The sequence below is a fragment of the Ornithorhynchus anatinus genome, chromosome X1, assembly GCF_004115215.2.
Source record: "Ornithorhynchus anatinus isolate Pmale09 chromosome X1, mOrnAna1.pri.v4, whole genome shotgun sequence".
Taxonomy (NCBI): Eukaryota; Metazoa; Chordata; class Mammalia; order Monotremata; family Ornithorhynchidae; genus Ornithorhynchus; species Ornithorhynchus anatinus.
The window spans coordinates 115,234,000-115,258,775 of NC_041749.1; the positions used below are offsets into that span (position 1 = coordinate 115,234,000).

The following is a 24,776-nucleotide window of genomic DNA, read 5'->3' on the forward strand; positions in this document are numbered from 1 at the left end:
CAGGGACCTCCTCTTCCTTCTCTTCCTCTCATTCCCCGTTACTCTAGAGCTGATTAGGTTAGCCATTTTTTTAATGATATTGGTTAAGTCCTTACTCTGGGTCAAACACTGTTCTAAGCGCTGGGATAGGTACGAGTTAATTAGGTCGGACACGGTCCCTGTCCCACATGGGGCTCACAGTCTAAGTAAAAAGGAGGACAGCTATTCAATCCCCATTTTACAGTTGGGGGAACCGAGGCAGAGAGAAGTTAAGTGATTTGCCCAAGGTCACACAGCAAGCCATTGGCAGAGCCGGGAATAGAGCCCCGGCCTCTGACTCCCGGGTCGGCACTCTTTCCACTAGCCCGTACTGCTTCTCATTTCCCCCAGGAATCCAGACAGTTCCAGCCCTGGAGGGGGAAGAGTCCCAGTGCTTCCTTACGGGGGGTTTGGGTAGGACTCGCAAAAACTGTAAAATGGCAAAAAACCACCCTCTGTGGGCTGGGATTAAGCCCCCTCCTGTCTATGCTGCTGCTTCTCGCTCCCGCCTGCCGGTTCCTGACCTTCCCGCCTACCAGCCCACGGTAACAAGTGCCGCTCGGAAGCTCCATCCCGTCAATATCCCTCTTTCCTCGCATCCTTGGCTCACCGTGGCTCCTCCCGGTTGGCACCATTTGGGCTAAGCCTCCCGGGGGGCCCTAGCAGGAGGAAATCTGGGTGACGTCTGTTTCACCTCCCTGACCCCTTCGACCCTCGGACCCTCCGCCCTGGCTACCCAGCCAAGGCGCCAGGGCTCGGTGTCAGGCCACGGAAGAGTTCATGCCCGCCATGTAAGGGCTAATCACCCTTCCTCCGCCCTTCCCACCCCTTCTCCTTGCCCCTCTCTCCCCTCCGCGTCCTTAATGTAGCTATTCCCATTTCAGGACCGCCGCGTTCCTCAGACAACGTTCCCCCCACCCGTCTCTCTTTCCATCACCCCCCTCCTCCCTCCCTCCCCCCGGCCGGCAAGGATTCATCGGTTTGCCACTGGGCGAAGCGTTTCCTCTGCTTCCCTGCCGCCCAATCAGCGGGCTCCCCGAGGTAATCGCTCCCCTCCGTCGCTGGCTCCGTCTCCCGCGCTGTCGGGGGGTCGGGGTGGGTTGCGGGGGGCAGGTGCGGACGAGGGGCGGAGCGGGGGGGGTGAGGCTAATAAAAGGCGGGAGCGACCGCCGCACACCCAGCTTCGGCACCCGAGGTTGAAAGCGCCGCTTTCCTGACCTCGGTTTCCCCTAGCCCAGCCGGCCAGCCAGCCAGCCAGGATGAGCAGCGTCGCAGCCCCCGAGGGGAATCACCTCGAATCGGTCAAGTATCTCAGGTAAGGGAGAGGGGGCTCTGTCCGGCGAGGGAGCGGCGCGGCGGGAGGCAGGCTGCCCCGGGATGGGGAGGCGGAGTCGGGGAAAGGGGCCGGAGGCTAGGCCCCGTTGGGGAGAGGTGCGCCCGTCGGGGGTCCGGGACTCAGAGCCTGCTGCGCGAGGGGAGGTTGGCTGCGCCGGACGGGGAGAAACGCTGCCGTCTCGGTCGGAGCTGGACAGCTCTGCCAAGCTCCGGGGTGGCCAGGGGGAGCGTCCGGGCGCAATGTTGGGAAGCGCTAAAGTTTCCTGCTGAAAATGTCTCAAGGGATCGCTCCGCTGATCGCGCTGCAGAGAGGCAGCGCCGGCCCGCCCAAGGAAACTCCGAGGACACCTGGCAGGGAAGGCAGCCAGTCGGAGCTTCTCCGAGGCCGCGCTCTTAGCCCCGCTTTGGCCGTTCCTCCCTCCCGGCCCCGGCTCCCTCGGTTTCCTCCGTCCTGACCCTAGCTGGTCCCTGCCATCCGTCGATCTCCAAGCCTCCCCGGAGAAGGGGGTGCGACCCGATCCGCCCGATGGCTCAGGGAACCCGGTTTCTCCCCCCACGGGAGGCTTGGAGACCATCGGAGGCCAGAGACTAGCGGATCAGGGAGAAGGAAACTGGGGGAGCCGGGGCTGGGAGGGAGGGACGGTCAAAGCAGTGCCAGGGGCACGGGCTCCGACGGGCTCCGGCTGGCTGCCTTCCCTGCCAAGGTGTCCTCGGAGCTTCCTTGGGGCGGGGTAGGGAGGGACGGAGCCGGGTGTATAGGCGGTAACTGCTCATGGTAACCCCGAAGGGGACCCATTTGGTCCTGGAAAAGGGCAACAGGTTTGGCAGCACTGATCTCTGGATCAGCGCGGGGATTCTCCCCAGTGCCACCTCTGAAGATTCTCCAACTGGTCCTGATCTGCTCCTCTGCCCAAGGGGGTAGAGACGCAGCCTCTTTTCTCTCTCTCATTCAATCATATTTATTGAGCGCTTACTGGCAGACCACTGTACTAAGCGCTTGGGAAAGTACAATACAGCAATAGAGACAATCCCTGACCACAACGAGCTCACAGTCTAGAGGGGGGAGACAGACATTAATACGAGATAAACAGACATCATACACACACACACAGACACACAGATGGGGACACTGAAGCCGGGGCACCTCTCTGTGACCTCCCGGCAAGCATGGGGCAGAGCCGGGATTAGAACTCGCGCCCCCCCTTCTTCCCTCATTCCAGCTCCGGGTGCCCCGCTACTCCTTGTCGGTTCCTTGTGCGTTACTGGCATCTCCTTCCCAGCAGAGTGTTGCCCGGGAAACCGCTTCTGACTGCCTCAGCCCATCAGTCTCCCCGATTCAGCTCCTTGCCGCCCCCGTCGCCCCCCACCCCAAATGTCTTTCCTGCCCCCCCCACCCCCACCCCGCCTGTGATACTCCCGCTTTATCAGACTCCCCTGCACACACATGCACACGCGTACGCACATACACGTACACACACACGAGCACCCCCGGCACGGCACTGCCCCCTCTCGATTCTCCCTCTCCTCAATCCTAGGGCGGGGAGCACAGCGGGCGGAGAGGGGATATGAGGTGTGAAGAGGAGTCTCCCCTAAAGTCCACGGGAAGCTCGGTGGGGCGTGCCTTGTGGGGTGACTGTGGGTACCTGGAGGCCGATGGCACTTCCAAGGGGCCGGTCTCCCACCTGCCGGACTGCTGGGACCCCTCCCTCTCTGAGCCGGGGCCCGTTGCTCCCTCCCGCAGCGCTCCCTGACGGAGCCGTTTGCATTCGGTGATTAATAAATTGGGAGGAGCAGCAGGCCTGCTGCGCAGGAGGGGCAGATCTTTTATTCAAAATCTCCATCAGAGCCCTCTGCCCAGCGGCCCAGGCTTACAGCCTCCTGAGCCCCATGGTACCTCTCTCTCGAGGTGCCAGCGGCTACTGAAGGATGCCGGTTGCCCAAGTCCGTTGCGTTTCCGGTGAACGGTCAGAGGTGTCACAGAGAAGTTAGGCGATTTGCCAGGCATCGCACAGCGCAAAAAGGGAGGAAACGGGACCAGAATCTCCAGATCTCTGGATTGCCCCATCCTACCCCTACAGGGAGGCTGGGGGTGGGTGGGCTTGTCCAGGACCAGGCCGGAGTTACTGTTTCCCGCCATCCTGGTCCTGGACCCTTTCCTCGTTATCTCCCTCCACTTCCACGATGGTTCATTCCAGGCTACGGAGGGGGCGTGCTGTGACAGACGAGAGAAAGAGAGAGAGAGAGAGATCAGAGAGTGACAAAGAGAGAGAAAGAGATCAGGGAGTGACAGAGAGAGAGAGAGAGAGACTGGCGTATGTGCGAGAGAGAGATCAGAGTGACAGAGAGAGGGACTGCGAAAGAGAGCTCAGAGAGAGTGACAAAGGGAGACTGGCTTACGAGAGAGACTGGGGAGAGCAGAGAAAGATCAGAAAGAACACAGAGAGAGAGACCAGAAAGTGGAGAGTGATAAGGAGAGAGAGAATGGAGAGAGAGACTGGAGCGAGAATAGAGATACTACAGAGAGAGAAGGGAGAGAGTGAGACTAGAGAGAGAATGGAGAGAGACTAGAAAGATCTTAGAGAGATCGAGAGAGACCAGAGAGAGATAGTGGAGAGAAAGAGAGAGAGAGACCAGAGAGAGAGAGACTGAGGACAGAGAAAGAACCCGAGAGAGTGACTGGAGACACCGAAGAGAAAGAGAGACCAGGGAGAGAGAAACCAAGAGAAAGAGACTGGAGAAAGAGAGAGACCAGACAGAGATAGAAACTAGAGAGTGACTGGAGAGAGAGATCGGAGAGAGAGACACTAAAGAGGGAGACGTGACAGAGAGACAGAAAAGAGCGAGAGTCTAGGGAGAGAGTGAGAGACCAGGGGTAGAGAGATTGGGGTCAGGTAGAGAGACCAAGAGAGTGACTGGAGAGACCATAGAGAGACATGAGAGAGAGATTGGGGTGAGAGAGACAGAGAAAGATACTGGAGAGAGAACTACCCGAGAGAAACCAGAAAGAGGGACTGGAGAGAGACCAGATGGCGTGACCAGAACGGGAGAATGACCAGAGAGGAAGAGACTGGAGACGGAGACCAGAGAGAGATGAGAGATACCAGAGCAAGATTGGAGAAAGATCAGAGGGAGAGACACCAGGGAGAAAGAGATTGGCGAGAGAGATGGGGAGAGGGAGATAGGAGAGAGTGACCGGAGAGAGACCGGGGTGAGAGATTGGAGAGCTCGCAGAGAGAGAAGAGAGAAGGGAAAGATGGGAGACCAAAAGAGAAAGACTGGAGAGAGAAACCAGAGAGACCAGGCAGAGGGAGAGCGAGAGACCGAAGGGAGAGAGCAACCGGGGTAAGGAGAGACCGGAGAAAGAGAGGAGAGAGAAAGAGCGGGGAAGGAGATAGCAGAGAGTCACCGGAGAGAGAGACAAGAGAGAAATCAGAGAGAGACACTGGAGAGAGACCAGAGACAACAAAGAGAGAGAGATACCAGAGAAAGAGAGAGACACATAGAGACACCAGTGAGATAGACCGGGGAGAGACACCAGACAGAGAGACTGGACAGAGGAAGGAAAGATCGGAGAGAGAGAAGGCGCCAGAGAGAAAACAGAGAGAGACCGGATTGAGAGAGGAGAAATGAGAGCCCAGAGAGAGACACGAGAGAGGGAGAGATTGGAGGGAGAGAGCGACTGGAGCAAGAAGAGGGAGAGACAGGAGAGACATCAGAGAGAGAGAGAGACACGAGAGAAAGAGAGACCGGGGAGGGAGGGAGCGAGAGAGACCGCAGTTAGAAACGATCACTTGATTGACGGGCTCGGCTCCTTCGCCGAGAACCTGGGGAAGTCGAACCCCGCGGCCCCGGCTCCATGGCCCCCTGCTGGCCAACTTCCGTCCCTAAAGCATCACATAGACGCCCCCCCCCCCCCCGTCGCCCCTCCCATCCCCCCCGCCTCCCTGAACGAGGTGAGATGCATTGGCCAATAAGTGGAATTAATTATTCATTGGCATTCAATTAAAGTCATCCGTCACAGGCTCCGGCTCGGCTCCGGCGCGCCACTCCAGATAGGCTGCGGCCACGCTGTCTCCGTTCAGCTGGCCGACAAGGGGTAGTAGACCGGGAAGGGGCCCGACTCTTCTTCCCCCAGTCTCCCTGAGAATCAGGCAGTCGCATTTATTAACGCTTACTATTTACAGAGCACTATACTAGGTGCTTGGGTAAATACGATGCAAAAGAATTGGTAGACAAGATGCCCGTCGGCTACTCGGAGACGCTGGGAGATGCTAATGAGGCACCCTCTTAGGTAATTGTGGCTCCTGTCAGCTTGGCAGCTGGCTGCAACCTGGACCACCAAGCACAAGACACCCCTCTCCCCCCCCCCCCCCGCCGCATCTTCCACAGCCCCCCGGGAAGTCCCGGCCCAGATCCATCCTCCAGCTCCTAAGGATGGGGGAAGTGGGCAGTCCCCAGGCGTGTGAGTCTGATTCTCTGTGTGACTTCTTCAGGCAAGTAATTTAACCTTTCTGGGTTCCTGTCTAAGATTTAATAATAAATCTTATTAAATTAAATTAAATCTTTTTGAGTGCTTACTATGTGCCAAACACTGTTCTAAGCACAGGGGTAGATACAAGGTAATCAGGTTGTCCCACGCGGGGCTCACAGTCTTCATCCCCATTTTACAGATGAGGTCATTGAGGCACAGAGAAGCTAAGTGACTTGCCCAAAGTCACACAGCTGACAAGTGGCAGAGCGGAAATTAGAACCCACGACTTTCAGGCCCGTGTTCCTTCCACTAAGCCACGCTGCGTCTCGATAATAATAATAATTTTTATGGTGTTTGTTAAGCACTTACTATGTGCCAGGCACTGTTCTAAGCGCTGGGGTAGATACAAGCAAATCGGATTGGATGCAGTCCCTGTCTCAAGTGGGGCACACAGCCTCACTCTCCATTTTACAGATGAGGTAAGTGAGGCACAAAGAAGTGAAATGACTTGCCCAAGGTCACACAGCAGATGAGGGGCAGAGCCGGGGTTAGATTTGTGCAGGTGGCCACCCTTTAGGTTGGAAGATGCTGCCACCAGTGATTACCATCTGGGACAAAGTGGAGGGGGAGATGATGTGTCGGGGGTGGGGGGGGAGGGGTGTGCGTGTGTGTGTGTTTGGTGGGGGCAAAGTAGTCCAGAATTTGGGGGAAGAGGTGAACTGGGCGACTGCTGAGCAAGCAAGGGTTTTGGAAATGAGGGATCAGTCACTACTGCTATTCAGACAATGATGCCCCTGTGTCTGGAGCTTCCCTGACAGTCCTTCACTTCAGGGAATAGAGTCACCAACTTCCCTTCAGTTTCTGTTCAAGAGGTGGTCAAAGCTTTTGGCTCCCCCAGCAGTGGGGTTTAGCGGTCTAGAGCTGGAAGATGGGACACGCTCTTCCCCTCTTCAAAACCCTACTGAGAGCTCATGTCCTCCAAGAGGCCTTCCCAGACTGAGCTTCCCCTTTTCCCTCTGCTACCTCTCTACCCCTCCTTCACCTCCCCTCAGCTAAGCCCCCTTCCCCCCCTTCCCTCTGCTCCTCCCCCCTCTCCCTTCCCCTCCCCTCAGCACTGTGCTGGTCCGCTCATTTGTGTATAATTTTATTACCCTATTTATTTTGTTAATGAGATGTACATCACCTTGATTCTATTTATTGCTATTGTTTTATTAAGATGTACATCCCCTTGATTCTATTTATTGCTATTGTTTTTGTCTGTCTCCCCCGATGAGACTGTAAGTCCGTCAGTGGGCAGGGACTGTCTCTATCTGTTGCCGATTTGTACACTCCAAGCGCTTAGTACAGTCCTCTGCACATAATAAGCGCTCAATAAATACCATTGAATGAATGAATGAATGAATAGTCTCTGCCGCCCTCTGGCGTGCTGGGTGATCTTGACCAAGAGGCTTAACCTTTCTGAGCTTCAGTAGACCCTATGTGAAAAATGAAGGGACCTCCCCACCCCCCACCCAGCCCAACCACCATTTTCATTCATTCATTCAATAGTATTTATTGAGCGCTTACTATGTGAGGAGCACTGTACTAAGCGCTTGGAATGTACAATTCGGCAACAGATAGTGACAATCCCTGCCCACTGACGGGCTTACAGTCTAATCGGGGGAGACAGACGGACAAAAACAAGACAACTTAATCACGATAAATAGAATCAAGGGGATGTACACCTCATTAACAAAATAAATAGGGTAATAAAAATATATACAAATAAGCACAGTGCTGAGGGGAGGGGAAGGGAGAGGGGGAGGAGCAGATGGAAAGGAGGGAAAGGGGGCTTAGCTGAGGAGAGGTGAAGGAGGACCAGAGAGGGAGCGGAGGGAAAAGCGGAAGCTCAGTCTGGGAAGGCCTCTTGGAGAAAGTGAGCTCTCAGTAGGGCTTGGGAGATTGTGAAATTGAAGGAGATTGTCTGCAAAGTACTAGGAGGTGTGAATGAGGGAAAACCTCTTTCTTTCTCTGCCCAAACTTTCACCTCCAGCCCATGAGCCTCCTCCCCTCCCCTGCCACAGCGGCTCAGAATGGGGATTCCACTGAATCACAAAACTTTCCTAAAATGGAGCCTCTGGGTCTGCCTGCCTGACTCGATCCCTTTCCTGCCTCTTTCCAAGGCTCCAAGGAAAAAGTGGCTGAGTCAGCGGGGGTTGCTAAACTGGAGGTGAGGGTGGGGGAAGAGGGTTTACCCTGTCAACCTCCCAACCTCTTAGCCAGGGTACCAGATTGACCCTGTTTTCCAAGCCTCTTTTCTTGCATCCAGACTCTGGATTAGTGTTATCTAATTACAGGGTGGCTAGACCTGGTCTCCAGACCAATTAAATTCTTAAAAGGAAGCCAATCCCATCGGGCCCAAGCCAGGTCCCCACTTTACTCCATCCATGGCCAAGCTGGGCTGCAGGCAGAGAGGCCTCTAGGTGTCCACCGATCCCTGTCTGCTGCACACCACCCTCCACTTCCAACCAAACACCATTTTCCCTCTGCCTCTGAGCCTGCTGCCATCCTGGAAGGTCTTCAGTTCTGAGCTGAGGACAGGTCGAGGTTAGACTTTGGAGGGAAATACTTGGCTTTTTTGTGGTATTTCTTAAGCTCTTACTATGTGTCAAACACTGTTCTAAGCACTGGGATAGGTACAAGTTAATTAGGTCAGACAGTCCCTGTCCCTCATGGGGCTCACTGTTGAAGTAGGAGGGAGAACAGGTATTCAATCCCCATTTTACAGGTGAGGTAACTGAGGCACAGAGATGTTAAGTGACTTGCCCAATGTCACGCAGCAAGCCATTGGCAGAGCTGGGATTAGAACCCAGGTCCTCTGACTCCCAGGCCAGTGTGCTTTCCACTAGGCCATGTTGCTTCTCTAGGGGGCTCTGATCAGGCAAAGCCAAAGAAAACAAGATCATATATTGAGAGTGTGGGGAGGGTATGACGCCTGGTGAGGGGCCTTGCTGGCAGCCGAACTGTGTTAAAGACCTCATGACCCAGGGCAGAGGGAACCCAGTGAGTCTTTTCAAACCCACTTTCCAAACCCACTTTGGAAAGACCCACATTTGTCCCTCCCAGACACAGCCCGGCCTATTTTTGGCTCAACTGTGACTGTAATAGGGAGTTTAGAGGATGTAGAAGTGGTGGAGGGAGGGGGATATGTGTGTTCAGGGGATGACTGTGGGGATCCAAACTAAGACCCCCTTTTCCTCAGCTCCCCCTCCCCTATGCATTACCCCAACTCGCTCCCTTTGTTCTACCCCCATCCCAGCCGCACAGCACTTGTGTATATATGTACATATCTATAATTCTATTTATTTATATTGATGCCTGTTTACTTGTTTTGATGTGTATATATATCTATAATTTTATTTATATTGATGCCTGTTTACTTGTTTTGATGTCTGTCTCCCCCCTTCTAGACTCTAAGCCTGCTGTGGGCAGGGATTGTCTCTCTTTATTGCTCAATTGTACTTTCCAAGCGCTTAGTACAGTGCTCTGCACACAGTAAATGCTCTATAAATACTATTGAATGAATGAATTCAAGAGAAGCAGCGTGATTAAGTGGAAAGAGCCTGGGCTTGGGAGTCAGGGGTCATGGGTTCTAATCCCAGATCCGCCACTTGTCAGCTGTGTGACTGTGGGCAAGTCACTTAACTTCTCGGTGCCTCAGTTACCTCATCTGTAAAATGGGGATTAAGACTGTGAGCCTCACGTGGGACAACCTGATTACCCTGTCTACCCCAGCGCTTAGAACAGTGCTCGGCACATAGTAAGAGTTTAACGAATACCAAAATTATTATTATTATTATTATTATTATGAATGAATGAATGACCCACCCCGAGGAGAGTGGAAGCTTTTAAAGCATGTGAGTGAGCCCTGATGGAAAGGAGCTTAAACAATGCCCTCAACCAGGGTAGGGCTGATACCCATGGGGAAAGAGGGAGGAACTGCAGGGAGGATATTTTGGTGTCAGGGGGTGTCCAGAAATGCCAAAGTTGGACCTTTCCAGAGCGGTCAGGGGAGGCAGCCCTTGTAGCCTCGACAACCACATCTAGGGTGGTGGGAGACACACCCCCCCCGCCCCACACTGGCAGAAGACAGAGCAGCAGCTATCACAAAGCACCGCCTGCAGTGGTGTCGCCAGCATTTTCCTTTTCTTCCATGAAGCAGATGGTTGGGCAGTTTCGAAAGTGCAGTCAGATGGTCTCTGGCTAATCGGAGACTGGTGGCTTGCCAGGTCTGGGGTGAATTTCCCTGCCGCCGAGGGGGCTGCCCTTTTCCAGAACTGGTTCTGAAGGATCATGGTTGGAGGGTTGAGTTAGGTTTTCTTTCCAGGGCAGAAATGTTCTCTGTGCTCTGGAGGCCTGGGCAGCAGGGGCCTGGAGGGCAGGGGGGGCAGGAGGAGGGGAAGGAGGGGGTCCAGGTAAAGGGTCTCCCTGTCCATCCTCGACCAGCTGCAGGCCCAGTGGAGAGGCACTGTGGAGGTAGGAAGACACAGCTCTCTCCCAGTGGGATGAGTCAACAAGCTCAGGAGCGGGTTTGGTGTGACTGAATGGGAAATAATGATCAGCTCCCTGGCTGGGGGAGGAAGAAGGGAGGAAAGAAGGTAAGGAGGGAGGGAGGGGAAGACAAGGATGGGGGGTGCTCATCTGATAACATCACTTTCTCTTCTTCCTCCTCCTGCCAATTTTCCCATCACAGTCAATGACACCCCCCGCCAATCACCAACCTTCCTGCCATAGAAGCTCACAACCTTGGGATCATTTATGACTTTTCATTGTCTTTTAACTCTCTCATTCAGTCTGTCACTAAATCTTGTCATCTTTCCTCCTCAACATTCTTCGGATCCTCCCCTTCCTCTCCATCCAAACCGCCACTAATCTGACTCAAACTTTCATCAACTAGACTACTGCATCAGTCTCCTCACTGGTCTCCCAGCCCTTCAGACCCCTCTCCTCCTCAATCTAGACTATACTCTGACACCCTGGTCATTTTCTAAGATGTCGCTCAGCACACATCTTTCAACACCTGGAAAACCTCTCATGGTTCCCCATTTCGGTGTGCATCAGGCAGAAACTCCTTTAATCTATTCCTCCCAAGCTCACTTTCTTACTTCGCCTTGCTCTCAACTCTTGTCTTCTACCACTCACTCATCTGCGCTGGGGGTGGGGGAAAAGGCAATCAGTAGAATTTATTGCGTGCTTATCATGTGTAGAACACTGTACTAAGCGCTTGGGAGAGCACAATACAACAGAATTAGCGACACATTCCCTGCCGGCAGTGAGTTTACAGTTTAGAGGCAGTCAATCCTTTCTCCGCTCAGGGCGGCGAATGTCTGAAGCTGACCCTGTCTGACTACCCTTACCTGTTAGATTGTAAACTCTTTGAGGGTAGGGATCATTTGTGTCTTTTACTTTGACAGGGTTCTCTGTACAGCCCTCTATAATACAGAAGGTGTTCAATAAATACCTCATTCACCTAGGCCATGACACAGCCTAGAACATTGTTAGGAAACTAGGGGCACTTCTCCAACAGCCCAAGATTGTCTGGATGCAGTGTGACGCGTGGCCTTTTGGAAAGAGAACAGGCCTGGGAGTCAGAGGATCTAAATTCTAACCCTGACCCTACCACTTGACTGCTATGGGACCTTGGACAACTCAATTCACTTCTCTGAGCCTCAGTTTCCTCATCTGTAAAATGGGGATGAAATACCTGTTCTCCCTCCCCCTTAGACTGTGAGGCCCGAACGGGACAGAGGCTGTGTCCGATCTGATTACTGTGTATAATAATGATGGTATTTGTTAAGAGCTTACTATGTGTATCTACTCAAGCGCTTAGTGCAGTGCTCTGGCACATAATAAGTGCTTGACAAATTGTTATTGTTGGAAGAAACACAGGATAAGGCACAGTGCGTGAGATTTCTTTGATTTTTTTTTTTATATTTGGTAAGCTCGTTGTGGGCAGGGGCTCCAGGACATTGGCACAGGTGCCAGCCCGGGGCCCAGAAATAGCTGTGCCTCAGAAGGCATGCCCCAGTAAACTCAGCACCCTTATTCCCCTCTACCCCTTTGATTGGTCCAGTAATAGGAAAACAGAACCGGCATCTGGGGTGGATGCAGCCCCGCCCGGAGACAGACAGATGCAGAAGATGGTTTCTTGTGTTCCTTGAGCCCTAAAATGCTGCCCGAGATGCTGTCTCCTGAAGGGAGAGATGTGGGCAGCAGGGAGGGAGGGAGGAAGGGGTCATTGGAAGATGAACCTGAAGGCTTTTAGAAATGGGGGGGGGGCTCCCCTTATACTTTCATCTCTCTCTCTGTCTCTTTAGTGGTTTCTCTCTCTCTCTTCCCTTTGCCGGATGAGTGACCCGAAGCCCCAGTTCTCTTAATTTCCACATCATTTTCATCCCTCTGTTGGCACGGCAACGGGGAGCTGTGGTTGGAATTTGTTGTTTTTTTTTTAGTGGAAATACCGTACTTTTCTGAATAAGAAGCTAGAGGTTCTTGGTGGGGGAAGGGATGAGGGAAGGGGAGGGGAAGCTACCTTGCCTCGTCTTCCTTCTTTTTTCCCTTTTCCCCCTTCCCCTCCTCATTCAACTCTTTAATAAAGGGCTGGTTCCAGTTGGCATCCTGGCACATAATAATAATAATAATAATTGTAAAGTGCTCATTATGTGCCAAGCACTGTACCGAGTGCAGGGGTAGATAGCAGATAATCAGTTCAGATATAGTCCCTGTCCCAAATGGGGTCACAGTATAAGGGGGAAGGAGAACAAGTATTTCATCCCCATTTTACAGATCAGGAAACTGAGGCCCAGAGAAGTGAAGTGCCTTGTCATACAACAAGCAAGTGGCAGAGCCAGAATTAGAACCCAGGTTCCCTGACCCTTTGGCCCATGCTCTTCCCAATAGACCACGCTGTTTCATGGTCATGAGTCATATGAAAAGGACTTAGGGACCCGGGCAATAATGAAAGGAGTCAGGTAGAGAGTTGGGATTTTTTTAGCTAAGGAAAGAGGAGGCTGAGGGAATTCAAGCCTCAAGTTTGTGAGGGGTGGTCACATGGAGGAGAAAAGATTAGACCGTAAGATTCTTGAAGGCAGGGACCATGTCTTTCACTTCTATCATCTGTCCCAAGCCCCTTTGTACTCTGCACATAGTAGACGCTCAGTAAATATCATTGAATGAATGGGGCCAGAATGCAAATAGGCTTTTGCCAGAATAGGAAAGATTTAGGTTAGACACAGAGAATAACCTTCTGGCAAGGAAGGGGACTTACCAGAGTCAACTGTCTGTCCCAGGGACTGTCCTGTGTGAAGGCAGGTGATGAGACTAGATGACTCTTGAGGTCCTTTATGGTTGAGGTTCCAGCCCAACTGATTTCTAAGTGTGAAGGAGGGCCAGCCCTGTTTGGTTTCTGCGTTTCCAGGCCTAGGTGAGCAAAGGCAGTTGAATGCAGATGACAGTGTGAACTAGTGGAAAAAGCATGGGCTGGGAGAGAGGAGACCTGGGCCCTAGTCCCAAGCTCTGCCACTGGCCTGCTGGGTGACCTTGGGCAAGTCACTTAATGTCTCTGGGCTTCAGTTTCCTCCTCTGTAAAATAGGTATAAAATATTCACTTTCCCTCAGTCAGTCCATCAGTGGTATTTATCGAGCATTTATTGTGTGCATAGCACTGTACTAAGTTTTTGGGAGAGTACAGTATCACAAAGTTGATAGAAATGTTCCCTGCCCGCAAGGAGCTGAGAGTCTAGAGAGGGACACAAACATTAAAATAAATTATGGCTATATAATAAGTGCTGTGGGGCTGAGGGTGGGGTGAATAAGGGGTCCTTCCCTGTTAGACTGTTGAAACCCATGTGGAACAGGGCCTGGGTCTGATGGGATTATCAATCAGTCAATTGTATTTATTGAGCATTTACCCTGTGCAGATTATCTTGCATCTACACCAGTGCTTAGCACAGTGCTTTGGAATATATAAGCACTTATATATACAATTATAAATTGCCTGTTCTGGGAGGAATGAAATCCTGCTCGCTGACCTTACCCGAACACACCTTCCCCAGCCACGGTGGACCTGGGATGGTGCAGCTCCTGGAGAATTGACAGATTGGGGAACATGGGGAAGGGGAAGGGAGTCGTGGAAGAATTCCCCCTCTCCTCCTCAAAAAGCAGTGTAGCTGAAGTGTGTCTAAGCCAAGGGGTCATCTGGCCTACAGAACAAAATGATAATCTCAGGCTGCCCCCAGGGGGTGGGGACGGTGGAGGTTGGATGATCCCCAGAACAGATTCGTTGCCCTCTTTCTTATGTAGGTGAGGTAAGGGGGTGCCGAGGAGGAGGGAGAGCGAGCGAGCGTACCTTCAGCCTGGTTCCACATTGGGTTTGAAGTTCCCGGCTCCACCCACCCCACTTCCCTTGGTGGGATACCCGGTTGGTCCCCCTGATGATTCCACTAGGCAGAGCTGGGAAAGTGTGGGGGTGGAAGGGAAAGTCTATGCTTTTAGATGAGATGTTCTCCATACACCATTGGGTTCTTGACCTTTCCCCATCTCCGTTTCCCTGATCCCTGCCTGGCCATCTTCTCAGTCAGGGGTCCTGAAGTAGCCCAGTTGTCTCCCCAAGTCCCTCCCATTCCTTCTTCCTTCTCTCCCTCTCCATCCTCCCCGTCCCTCGGGACTTGGTCCTGAGGCTCAATGGTCTCCTCTGGCAGGGAGCAGGTAATTGGGCATCACATTGTTTTATTTGTCCTCTCCCCTTTATCATGGGCAACAAATAACCCTCCTGCAGTGGCAGCAGAACCCATCAGAGCCCAGCACTGCCGGGCGCTTGGATCAGAGCCATTTCCTCTCCATTTTTTTGGCTGTCCCATCTGCCATTTAGGATTGGCAGAGGGCCAGTCCCCGGAGAGCCTGGCCTGCGGTCCAGACCTAGGGAACTGTGAGGCTGAGGGGGGAGGGGTGGGCCCGGCAGAGACGCAGACTCCGTCCTCCAGAGGCTTACAATTGAAATTAGACAAGATAGATCTTGGGAAATCAACTGCTTAATCTGGCTGTTTTAGGTACTGACCTTCTGGGAAGCAGGGGGATGGGACTGGATGACCTCTTTAACCCCTTCCAGCACTGAGATGGAGAAGAGATGACTGGCATCAACCACATCCCCCTTGGGAGAGAGAGAGAGAGAGAGAGTGTATATAAGGGGAGGTCTTTATTCTGAAGGTCTCCAAGGGTTGGAGAAGGTAGCAAGGTTGGCCTTCCCCTCCCCTAGATCACTGGCAGAAAGACCTGATTCTTGTGGTCTCCGGAGGTAGGTCAGTCCTGAGACCGTAGTGCAGATAGACCCCAGACTGTGGGGGCAAGACCAGGGGAGAGATTCAGACACTTGTGGAGAGTAGACTGGCTCCCTACTCCTTGGAGCAAAGGGAAACTGAGATTCTGGAGTCCCCTCATCCCGCCTTACATTGGCAATCAGGTTTACCCCTCAAGAGCAGTGGCAGCTTGGCCACCCAGTACCACCTCCAGATCACACTACTTCCTACATCCTCTGACAGGTCAGTGACCTGCCCACACTAGCAAACTGGCTCTGCAACCAATCTGCTGACCTGAAGACAGAACCTGTGTTAAGCAGCAGCCCTTTTAGGGGTCACCCTCCACCCAAGACTCTTGGGGTAGCAGCATCTTTACAATAAGGACCCAGTAGAGCAGAGCAGGGCGGAGAAGGGCAAGGAAGATAATTGGGGTGGGGGGTGGGGAGGAGAGGAAAAGCTTTTGTTTCATGAGAGGCTGAAAAGATTAAGACTCCTCAGCCTGGAAAGTCAAAGCCCGATTTTGTAAACCGAAGTCTACGGAATAATGAAGGGTGTGGACAGAGCGAACCTAGAAAGGTTGTGTCTGCTAAATCCTATACCAGCAGCTGGTAGTAAATCGAAGGATTTGGTCACTATGGGATGTTACGTAGACCATAATACTCTCGGGATGTCCGAGAAGGGATTGAAGGAGAAGTCTATTGATGGGCTACTAGAGGGAAAAATAAGGGTTTAGAGGGGAGAGTTGGAATGTCTAAGGGTAGGAGTTTGACCTGTCCTCCAAGAGTCCTGGTTCCACTGTTAGAGAAGCAGTGTGGCTTAGTGGAAAGAGCCCAGGCTTGGGAATCAGAGGATTTGGGTTCTAATCCCAGTTCCACCACTTGTCTGCTGCGTGGCCTTGGGCAAGTCACTTAACTTCTCTGTGCCTCAGTTACTTCATCTGTCAAATGGGGATTGAGACTGTGAGCCCCATGTGGGACAACCTGATTACCTTGTATCTCCTCCAGTGCTTGGCACATAGTAAGCGCTTAACAAATATCATCATCATTATTAATTATTACTGTGGAAGACAGAATATGGAGCAGGGCACCCCAGTGTTATCTGACCCAATCCTGGCCTTCTGCTTTTGGCAAGGGAAGTGGGTTTTGTTCACATTCAATCAATCAATCATATTTACTGTGTGCAGAGCACTGTACTAAATGCTTGGGTGAGTACAACATAACAGAGTTGGTAGACTTATTCCCTGCTCACAAGGAGCTTACAGTATAGAGGGGGAGGTGGATATTAATATAATAATGCTGTGGGGCTGAGGGTGAGGTGAATAAAGAGTACAGATCCAAGTGCATAGACAATGCAGAAGGGAGAGGGAATAGGAGAAGTGACGGCTTAGATGGGAAAGGCCTCTTGGAGGAGATGTGATTTTAAAAAGGCTCTGAAGATGGGAGAGTGATCGTCTTTTGGATATAAAGGGGGAGGGAGTTCTTCCCTTCATTCTTTTTGGTCCAAAAGAATGTGATTTCTTTCATGGAAGAGCTGAACTTTTATCTCTTCTCCTTTAAGAAGGAGAGAGGAAAAAAACCCCTCCAACCTCCCCATCTCCTTCCCCCAACCCCCATCACTAAGCGTGTCTCATCGGCAGATGATCCCTCTCTTTGCCATAATAGCTTCCTTTCAACTCCCCACTCACAAACACCTCCACTCAGCTCCAGTGAGGCGTGGGGCTGACAGGAGCTGGCTAAGGTGGCAGTGCGTTGGAGAGACTGGAGGTGGTTAATGCCCCATATTTCTCCCCTGGCAAAGTACAGGGCAGTGCTGGGACCTCAGCAGACAGGCTGGAGTGTGTAAACTCTGAAGCCAGAGCATCCGATTAGGCCCCGGGTAGGGCTGCTCCCCACCCGCCTCTAGCTCTCCCTCCTCCCCATCCCCATTTTGGGCAGGGTCAGCGAACTTGGGGTGGTTGGGTCCCGAGAAGTGCACATAGATTTTGTGTGTGTGTGTGTGTGAGAGAGAGAGAGAGAGACAAAGAGAGAGAGAAAGTGTGGGAGATTCTGCAGCCAGGGCTGCTTTAACCATGGGGTGGAAGAAGCATCTGCCCTAGCTCTGTGCCCTCATAAGAGCTTCTCTGTGTCCACTGGAGGGGCTCACCACACCATCTCATGCCCCCTGAAAGCACATCTGGTCCTCCCGGACTCACCTCTGGTCGCAGCTGCTGTTCCAGTGCTCCCCTCCCAGCACCAAGATCCAGGGGCAGGGCCCCAGGAGAAAACTTGGGCCTTCGTCCAACAGGGACAGCATGAACTAAGGGAAAGAGCCCCGCTCTGGGAGTCAGAGGAACTGGGTTCGATTCCCAGCTCTGCCCTTTGCCTGCTGTGTGACCTTGGACAAATCACTTAACTTCTCTGTGCCTCAGTTCCTTCATTTGCAAAATGGGGATGCAATACCTGTTTTCCCTGATACTTAGATTGTGAGCCCCATGTTGGACCTGATTATCTCATATTTACTCCAACACTTAAAACAGTGCTTGGCACATAGTAAGTGCTTAGCAAATGCCATTATTATTATTTGTAAAATGGAGATTCAACATCCGTTCTCTTTCCTACTTAGATTGTGAGCTCCATGTATGACAGGGACTTGTCCAATCTGCATATACTGTACCTACCCCAGCACTTAGTAATAACTGATTAAGAACTGTGGTATTTATTAAGCACTTACTATGTGCCAGGCACTACACTAAGCGCTAGAGTAGATGCAAGATAATCAGGGTGGACACTGTCCCAGTTTCAATCCCCATTTTACAGATTAAATGAGGCACAGAGTATTGAGGTGACTTGCCCAAGGTCACCCAGCCAGCAAGTGGCAGAGCAAGATTAGAACCTAGGTCCTTTGGACTCCCAGGCCCAAACTCTATCCATTAGGCCTTGCTGCTTCTAGTGGAGTGCTTGGGACAGAGTAAGCACTTAATAATTAATAATTGTTGTATTTTGTTAAGCACTTACTATGTGCCAAGCACTGTACTAAGCGCTGGAGTGGATACAAGCAAATCGCGTTGGACACAGTCCCTGTCCCTCTCAAGGCTCACAGGCTTAATTCCCATTTTACAGATGGGGCAACTGAGGCCCAGAGAAGTGAATTGACTTACCCAAGGCCACACAGCAAGCAAGTGGTAGAGGCGGGATTAGAACTAGTTTCTAGCTCTCAGGCCTGTGCTCTATCCACTATGCCATGCCACACTTGACAAGAACCACTGTTGTTTGTTCCCCAGGCCAACCAGGGCCTTAAACTAGTCTGGCTGGTGGCAAATCCATTTGGAAGCTGGTGAGACAGTCTAGGGGCTTTGAAGAAAGGTATGTTTCAGTTCCACTTTTGAGCTTCCCTCACTGGAGGACTCCCAGACTTGGGTTTTTGGCTGAGTGAGGTAATATTAATAATAATGGCCTTTGTTAAGCACTTACTATGTAACAAGCACTGGGGTAGATACAGGCTAATCAGGTTGGACACAGTCCCTATCCCACGTGGGGCTCACAGTCTCAATCCCCATTTTCAGATGAGGTAACTGAGGCACAGAGTAGTTGAGTGACTTGCCCAAGGTCACACAGCAGAAAAGTGGTGGAGCCAGGATTAGAGCCCAGGTCTTTCTGATTCCCAGGACTGGGCTTTATCCACTAGGCCATGCTGCTTCTTAGAGGGAGAGGTCTGCTGGCCCTCGATGAGACAGGAGACGATGTGATGTCAGTTGAACCTGAAAACATCGTTTGTGGCTTTAAGTCTACCACAACCTCAGTAAGGAATTCTTCCTTGGTGCCCCGGGTGCATAGAAAAGGGGGTCAATCAACCAATTAGTAGTGTTGAATGAGCACCTACTGTTTACAGAACACTATATTAAGTGCTTGGAAGAGTCCAAAAGCAGTAGAAGACATTGTTCCAGTCCACAAGAAACTTGCATTCTAAAGGGGGAGCCAGTACAGAAAAGAATTTACAAATAGGAGGAAGAAGTGGTCATGCCAGAGCAGAGTCCAGCCCGAGAGGGACATTAGAACAGATCCACAGACATTCCCCATCTACGTGGACCCAGATGGATCTAGGAGAGTCCTGGATGGTGCCAGCAGATTAAAGAGTGGGTGCAGTGAATAAGAAAAGGTTTTCTGGAGGAGGTAGCCTCCAACTGCGACTCATAGCTAGTCTCCCCTGAAAGGGGTAAGTCCGAGGTGGACCCTGTTGGAGTCCTGGCAATTGAGGTCAGCAGAACCAGAGTCAGAAGTTTGGGTTTCCGAGCTCCCACCCTCGAGCCCATGACTAACCAACCCCTTTGGACCCATGGGTGGCACTTCGACAGGAAAACCAAGAAAGACCCGGTGGAGTCACAGGAGGCAGAGGCATCTTGAGAGCCAAACAGAGCGCTAATAACGGCCTTTTGTGACACCAGTACACACAGCTGTTCCCAATTGGAGAAATGGAACATTAAGGACACGGAATTGACCCCCTCCCCCCCGCTTCAGCCTCTCTGCCTTGGAACAACAAAAGATGGTGGGAGGGATGAAAATCCACCCAAACTCTCCATCATCTTTGAGGAAAGAACAGAGAACGGGGGCCCGGCTACTCAAGATCAGCATTCTCTTTCCCACACCCCCTTCTCCAGGCCTTCAGGGTTAGAGATTCGACAGTCTGTCTCAGACGTGTCTCTAGGCGGTCTGGAAGTTCTTCTGAACTCTCTCTTGCTGCGCCTTGACTCCCTGGGTGAGAAGGGGGGAAGGCTCTGAGTCCGTGCAGTTTCCAGGACCCTGAGCGCTGAAGGGTTGGAATTCAGTAGGCCCTTAGGGCAGAGGTTACTGATGGCAGAGGAGTGGTCCCTGGCTTGTCTCTGCAATCAGCTGACACGAGGCTTGTGGCCATCTGCCCTGCTTCTGCTAGACTTGCAAGTCCTCTAAAAGAGAACCTAGGATTCTCCTGGCTCTTGCCTCTGTCCCTCTGCTCCCTTCATCGTGGGGGAAGGGTGGGTGTTGGGGGGAGTGGGATGTCTGCCTGCCACCTAAAACTCAACATGACCAAAACTGAGCTCCTCATCTTCCCTCCTAAGCCCTGTCCTCTTCCTGACTTCCCTATCACTGTGGATGGTACGACCATCCTTCCTGTCTCTCAGGCCCACAACCTCGGTGTCATCTTTGACTTGGCTCTCTCATTCACCCTACACATCCGATCCGTCACCAAAACCTGCCAGTCTCACCTTTATAATATCGCCAAGATCCGCCCTTTCCTCTCCACCCAAACGGCTATCTTACTGTTACAGGCTCTCGTAATATCCCGGCTAGATTACTGTGTCAGCCTTCTCTCTGATCTCCCTTCCTCCTCCCTCTCCCCACTCCAGTCTATTCTTCACTCTGCTGCCCGGCTCATCTTCCTGCAGAAACGCTCTGGGCGTGTCACTCCCCTTCTTAAAAACCTCAAGTGGTTGCCTATCAACTTCCGCATGAAACAAAAACTTCTCACTCTAGCCTTCAAGGATCTCCATCACCTTGTCCCCTCCTACCTCTCCTCCCTTCTCTCTTTCCACTGCCCACCCCGCACGCTCCGCTCCTCTGCCGCCCACCTCTTCACTGTCCCCCGTTCTCGCCTATCCCGCCGTCGACCCCTGGGCCACGTCCTCCCGTGGTCCTGGAATGCCCTCCCTCCTCACCTCTGCCAAACTAATTCTCTTCCCCTCTTCAAAACCCTACTTAAAGCTCACTTCCTCCAAGAGGCCTTCCCAGACTGAACTCCCCTTTTCCCTCTGCTCCCTCTGCTCCCCCTCTACCACCCCCCTTCACCTCTCCTCAGCTAAGCCCTCTTTTCCCCTCTTTCCCTCTGCTCCTTCCCATCTCCCTTCCCATTCCCTCAGCACTGTACTCGTCTGCTCAATTGTAAGAGAAGCAGCGGAAACAGCACGGGCTTGGGAGTCAGAGGTCATGGGTTCGAATCCCAGCTCCGCCACTTGTCAGTTGTGTGACTGTGGGCAAGTCACTTCACTTCTCTGTGCCTCAGTTACCTCATCTGTAAAATGGGGATTAAGACTGTGAGCCCCACGTGGGACAACCTGATTACCCTGTATCTACCCCAGCGCTTAGAACAGTGCTCTGCACATAGTAAGCGCTTAACAAATACCAACATTATTATTATTATATATTTTCATTATCCTATTTATTTTGTTAATGAGATGTACATCATCTTGATTCTGTTTATTTGCCATTGTTTTAATGAGATGTTCATCCCCTTGATTCTATTTATTGCTATTGTTCTTGTCTGTCCGTCTCCCCCGATTAGACTGTAAGCCCATCAAAGGGCAGGGACTGTCTCTATCTGTTACCGATTTGTACATTCCAAGTGCTTAGTACAGTGCTCTGCACATAGTAAGCGGTCAATAAATACTATTATACCACTTTGCCGCTTCCTTGTACCAGAGGCCTGGGGATGCCCTGGGCCTCCAGGCGCTAGAGGGCACTAAAGCACCAGGCAAGTTTCTCTTCTGGGCCAGCGGCAAGACGCAAGGCCTCACCCGAGCCCCACCTGCTCCAATCCTGGAAGAGCCAGGAATTTCAGCCTCTCATTTATTCATTCATTCGATCGCATTTATTGAGCTATTACTGTGTGCAGAGTACTGTACTAAGCGCTTGGAAAGTACAATTCAGCAACAGAGAAAATCCCTGCTCACAATGGGCTTACAGTCTAGAAGGAGGGAGACGGGCATCAAAACTCTCCTACCCTCTCTTTGCTCCTTGTCCTCTATAGTTAGAGAGGCAGAGAAGGATCTGGCGTGTGGGACGCGGGTGCAGAAGTCAATGCCACCCAGACTTGGTTCCCTAGCTCTTGGATTTCAATACAGACATCCTGAGGGGGAGAAACCCAAAAGGGTGGAAATTTAAAGGATCCGATAATCCCTTGAATTGCTTCTGCCACTTGTCAGCTGTGTGACTGTGGGCAAGTCACTTAACTTCTCTGTGCCTCAGTTCCCTCATCTGTAAAATGGGGATTAAGACTGTGAGCCCCACGTGGGACAACCTGATTCCCCTGTGTCTACCCCAGCGCTTAGAACAGTGCTCTGCACATAGTAAGCGCTTAACAAATACCAACATTATTATTGTGGCCTTTTAGCATCTAAAACACAGTCTTAGCGATTCTCTCACTGGTTGTCTCAACATCTAGGAGGGCAGGGATTATTCTCCCCATTTTACAGTCGGAGAAACTGAGATACAGAGAGGTTTAGAAACTTTTTAAAATTGTATTTTATGGTATTTGTTAAGCGCTTACTATGTGTCAAGTGCTGTTCTAAGCCCTGGGGTGGGTACAAGTTAAGTAGCTTGGACACAGTCCCTGTCCCGCACGGGGGTCGCAGTCTAAGTAGGAGGGAGAACAGTGACTTGCTCAAGGACACTCGGCAGAGGCAATGGTAGAACGGGAGCTTAAAAGTGGATAGATGCCCATGTTTGGTCCCTGGTGGGGTTCACAGTGGGCAGCGCGGGAGATCGGGAGGGTGGGAGGTCATGTGGACTGGAGTGTTGCCTTCTCCTGGCCAGCGGGAGGAGTTGGGGAGAGGGCTATTGGCACCAGTGCAGTGTGGCTCAGTGGAAAGAGCCTGGGCTTTGGAGTCAGGGGTCATGAGTTCGACTCCAGGCTCTGCCACTTGTCAGCTGTGTGACTGTGGACAAGTCACTTAACTTCTCTGTGCCTCAGTTCCCTCATCTGTAAAATGGGGATTAAAAAAGTGTGTGAGCCCCACGTGGGACAACCTGATTACCCTGTATCTCCCCCAGCGCTTAGAACAGTGCTCAGCACCCAGTAAGCGCTTAACAAATACCAACATTATTATTTTGCCCAGGGACCATCAGTAGGCCAAGCGGGGCACTACCCCTGATCCTAATCTTGAGGTCTGGGCTGGATCTGAGCCCAGGATGGAGCTATACAGAGGCTGCCATGGGGCAGATGGGGAAGGAGAAAAGGGAGGAAGCTTGGATTTGAAACTTGGGCTCAAAGTGTATAGGAAGGAACCTTGGGTTCCATTCCTCAAATCTCCCCTTCTCGGATGGAGAGGAGGTGCTGTTGATTCTGGACTCCAGGCCATCAGAAGAATGGCAGCACAAGTTGGACAGCCCCTGACCACTGTCACCCATCCCAAGAACGGGCTCTGGCCCACCAAAACATTTTCTGCTTTACCTAAAGCCATTTCATTTCGTTCAAGGCTTTCCATCACCTTGACCCCTCCTACCTCTCCTCCCTTATCTCTTTCCACTGCCCACCCCGCATGCTCCGCTCCTCTGCCACCCACCTCCTCACCGTCCCCTGTTCTCGCCTATCCCGCCGTCGACCCCTGGGCCACGTCCTCCCGCGGTCCTGGAATGCCCTCCCTCTTCACCTCCACCAAACTAATTCTCTTCCCCTCTTCAAAACCCTACTTAAAGCTCACCTCCTCCAAGAGGCCTTCCCAGACTGAACTCCCCTTTTCCCTCTGCTCCCTCTACCCCCCCCCCCCACCTCTCCGCAGCTAAACCCTCTTTTCCCCCCTTTCCCTCTGCTCCTCCCCCTCTCCCTTCCCACCCCCTCAGCACTGTACTCGTCCGCTCAACTGTATATATTTTCATTACCCTATTCATTTTGTTAATGAGATGTACATCACCTTGATTCTATTTATTTGCTATTGTTTTAATGAAATGTTCATCCCCTTGATTCTATTTATTGCTATTGTTCTTGTCTGTCCGTCTCCCCCGATTAGACTGTAAGCCCGTCAAAGGGCAGGGACTGTCGCTATCTGTTACTGATTTGTACATTCCAAGCGCTTAGTACAGTGCTCTGCACATAGTAAGTGCTCAATAAATACTATTAAATGAATGAATGAATGAATGAATGAATGATCGATTTGGATGTGGATCACAGATCAGCAACCTCCCCACCTAAATCCTTCATAGACTTAGATGGCAATTCAGTCAGTCAGTCAATGGTATAGAGTGCTCACGCAGGTACAGAGCACTGGACTAACTGCTTACCAGATGGCAGTTATTCAACTCCCCCCACCCTCATCCCTCCACTTTCAGCCTTCAGAACCTCCCCAATTCCTCTAACCTTGTACCTAATTTCTACATCTTTGACTATCTTTGTCGACCTTCTCCGATTCTCCACCTCCACTTTCTCCACACCCTTTGGGAAGTGGGATGAACTGATAGTCCTCCTCTGCCCACAGAACACTTCTTTGTAGATTCGAGTGATTTTTTTTTTCTCATCCACCTGCTGACCCCCAGTTTTCCCACCCAGGTTTCCAATGACATCATGCATAATTGCCCAGAGACCCCTGCAGTCCCCACCCACCCTTTCCCTGGCTCCAGGTGCCTCCCCCTTCACCATTTCCCCATCCCCCATATTGCAAGTCTGTGGTCAGAAAGAGAGCAGACAGGAGCAGGAACGGAGATGGACTTTAGCTGAACTAGAATGCTATTATACCTGGAAATTGCCTGAGCATGGATAACATCAACCATTTGGGCCTTTGTGAATAGCATGCAAATGCACACATGGACCTTCTAGGTACTTCACTAACCCTGGGAAACAACCTTGTGGAGACTCCAGTTTTCTAACCCTGAATCAGTCTTACTGCTCTCCAGCCCCCA

At 51.8% G+C, this 24,776-nt stretch overlaps 1 protein-coding gene across 3 annotated transcripts in view; it reads left to right on the top strand.

Annotated features, from left to right (window-relative positions):
- The first annotated feature begins 999 nt into the window (after positions 1 to 999).
- The window catches only part of YJEFN3 (YjeF N-terminal domain containing 3), a 52,495-nt gene continuing 28,718 nt past the window's right edge, over positions 1,000 to 24,776 (top strand). The window contains exons 1-2 of one of the 3 annotated variants that reach the window (XM_029050033.1): positions 1,000 to 1,059; positions 1,252 to 1,333. In XM_029050033.1, the coding sequence (XP_028905866.1) occupies positions 1,278 to 1,333 (56 nt within the window). In that variant the 5' untranslated portion in view covers positions 1,000 to 1,059; positions 1,252 to 1,277. Of the gene's footprint in view, positions 1,060 to 1,166; positions 1,334 to 19,835; positions 19,888 to 24,776 lie in introns of those variants that run through there. The other 2 variants (XM_029050037.2, XM_029050035.2) reach the window with 2 other exon arrangements.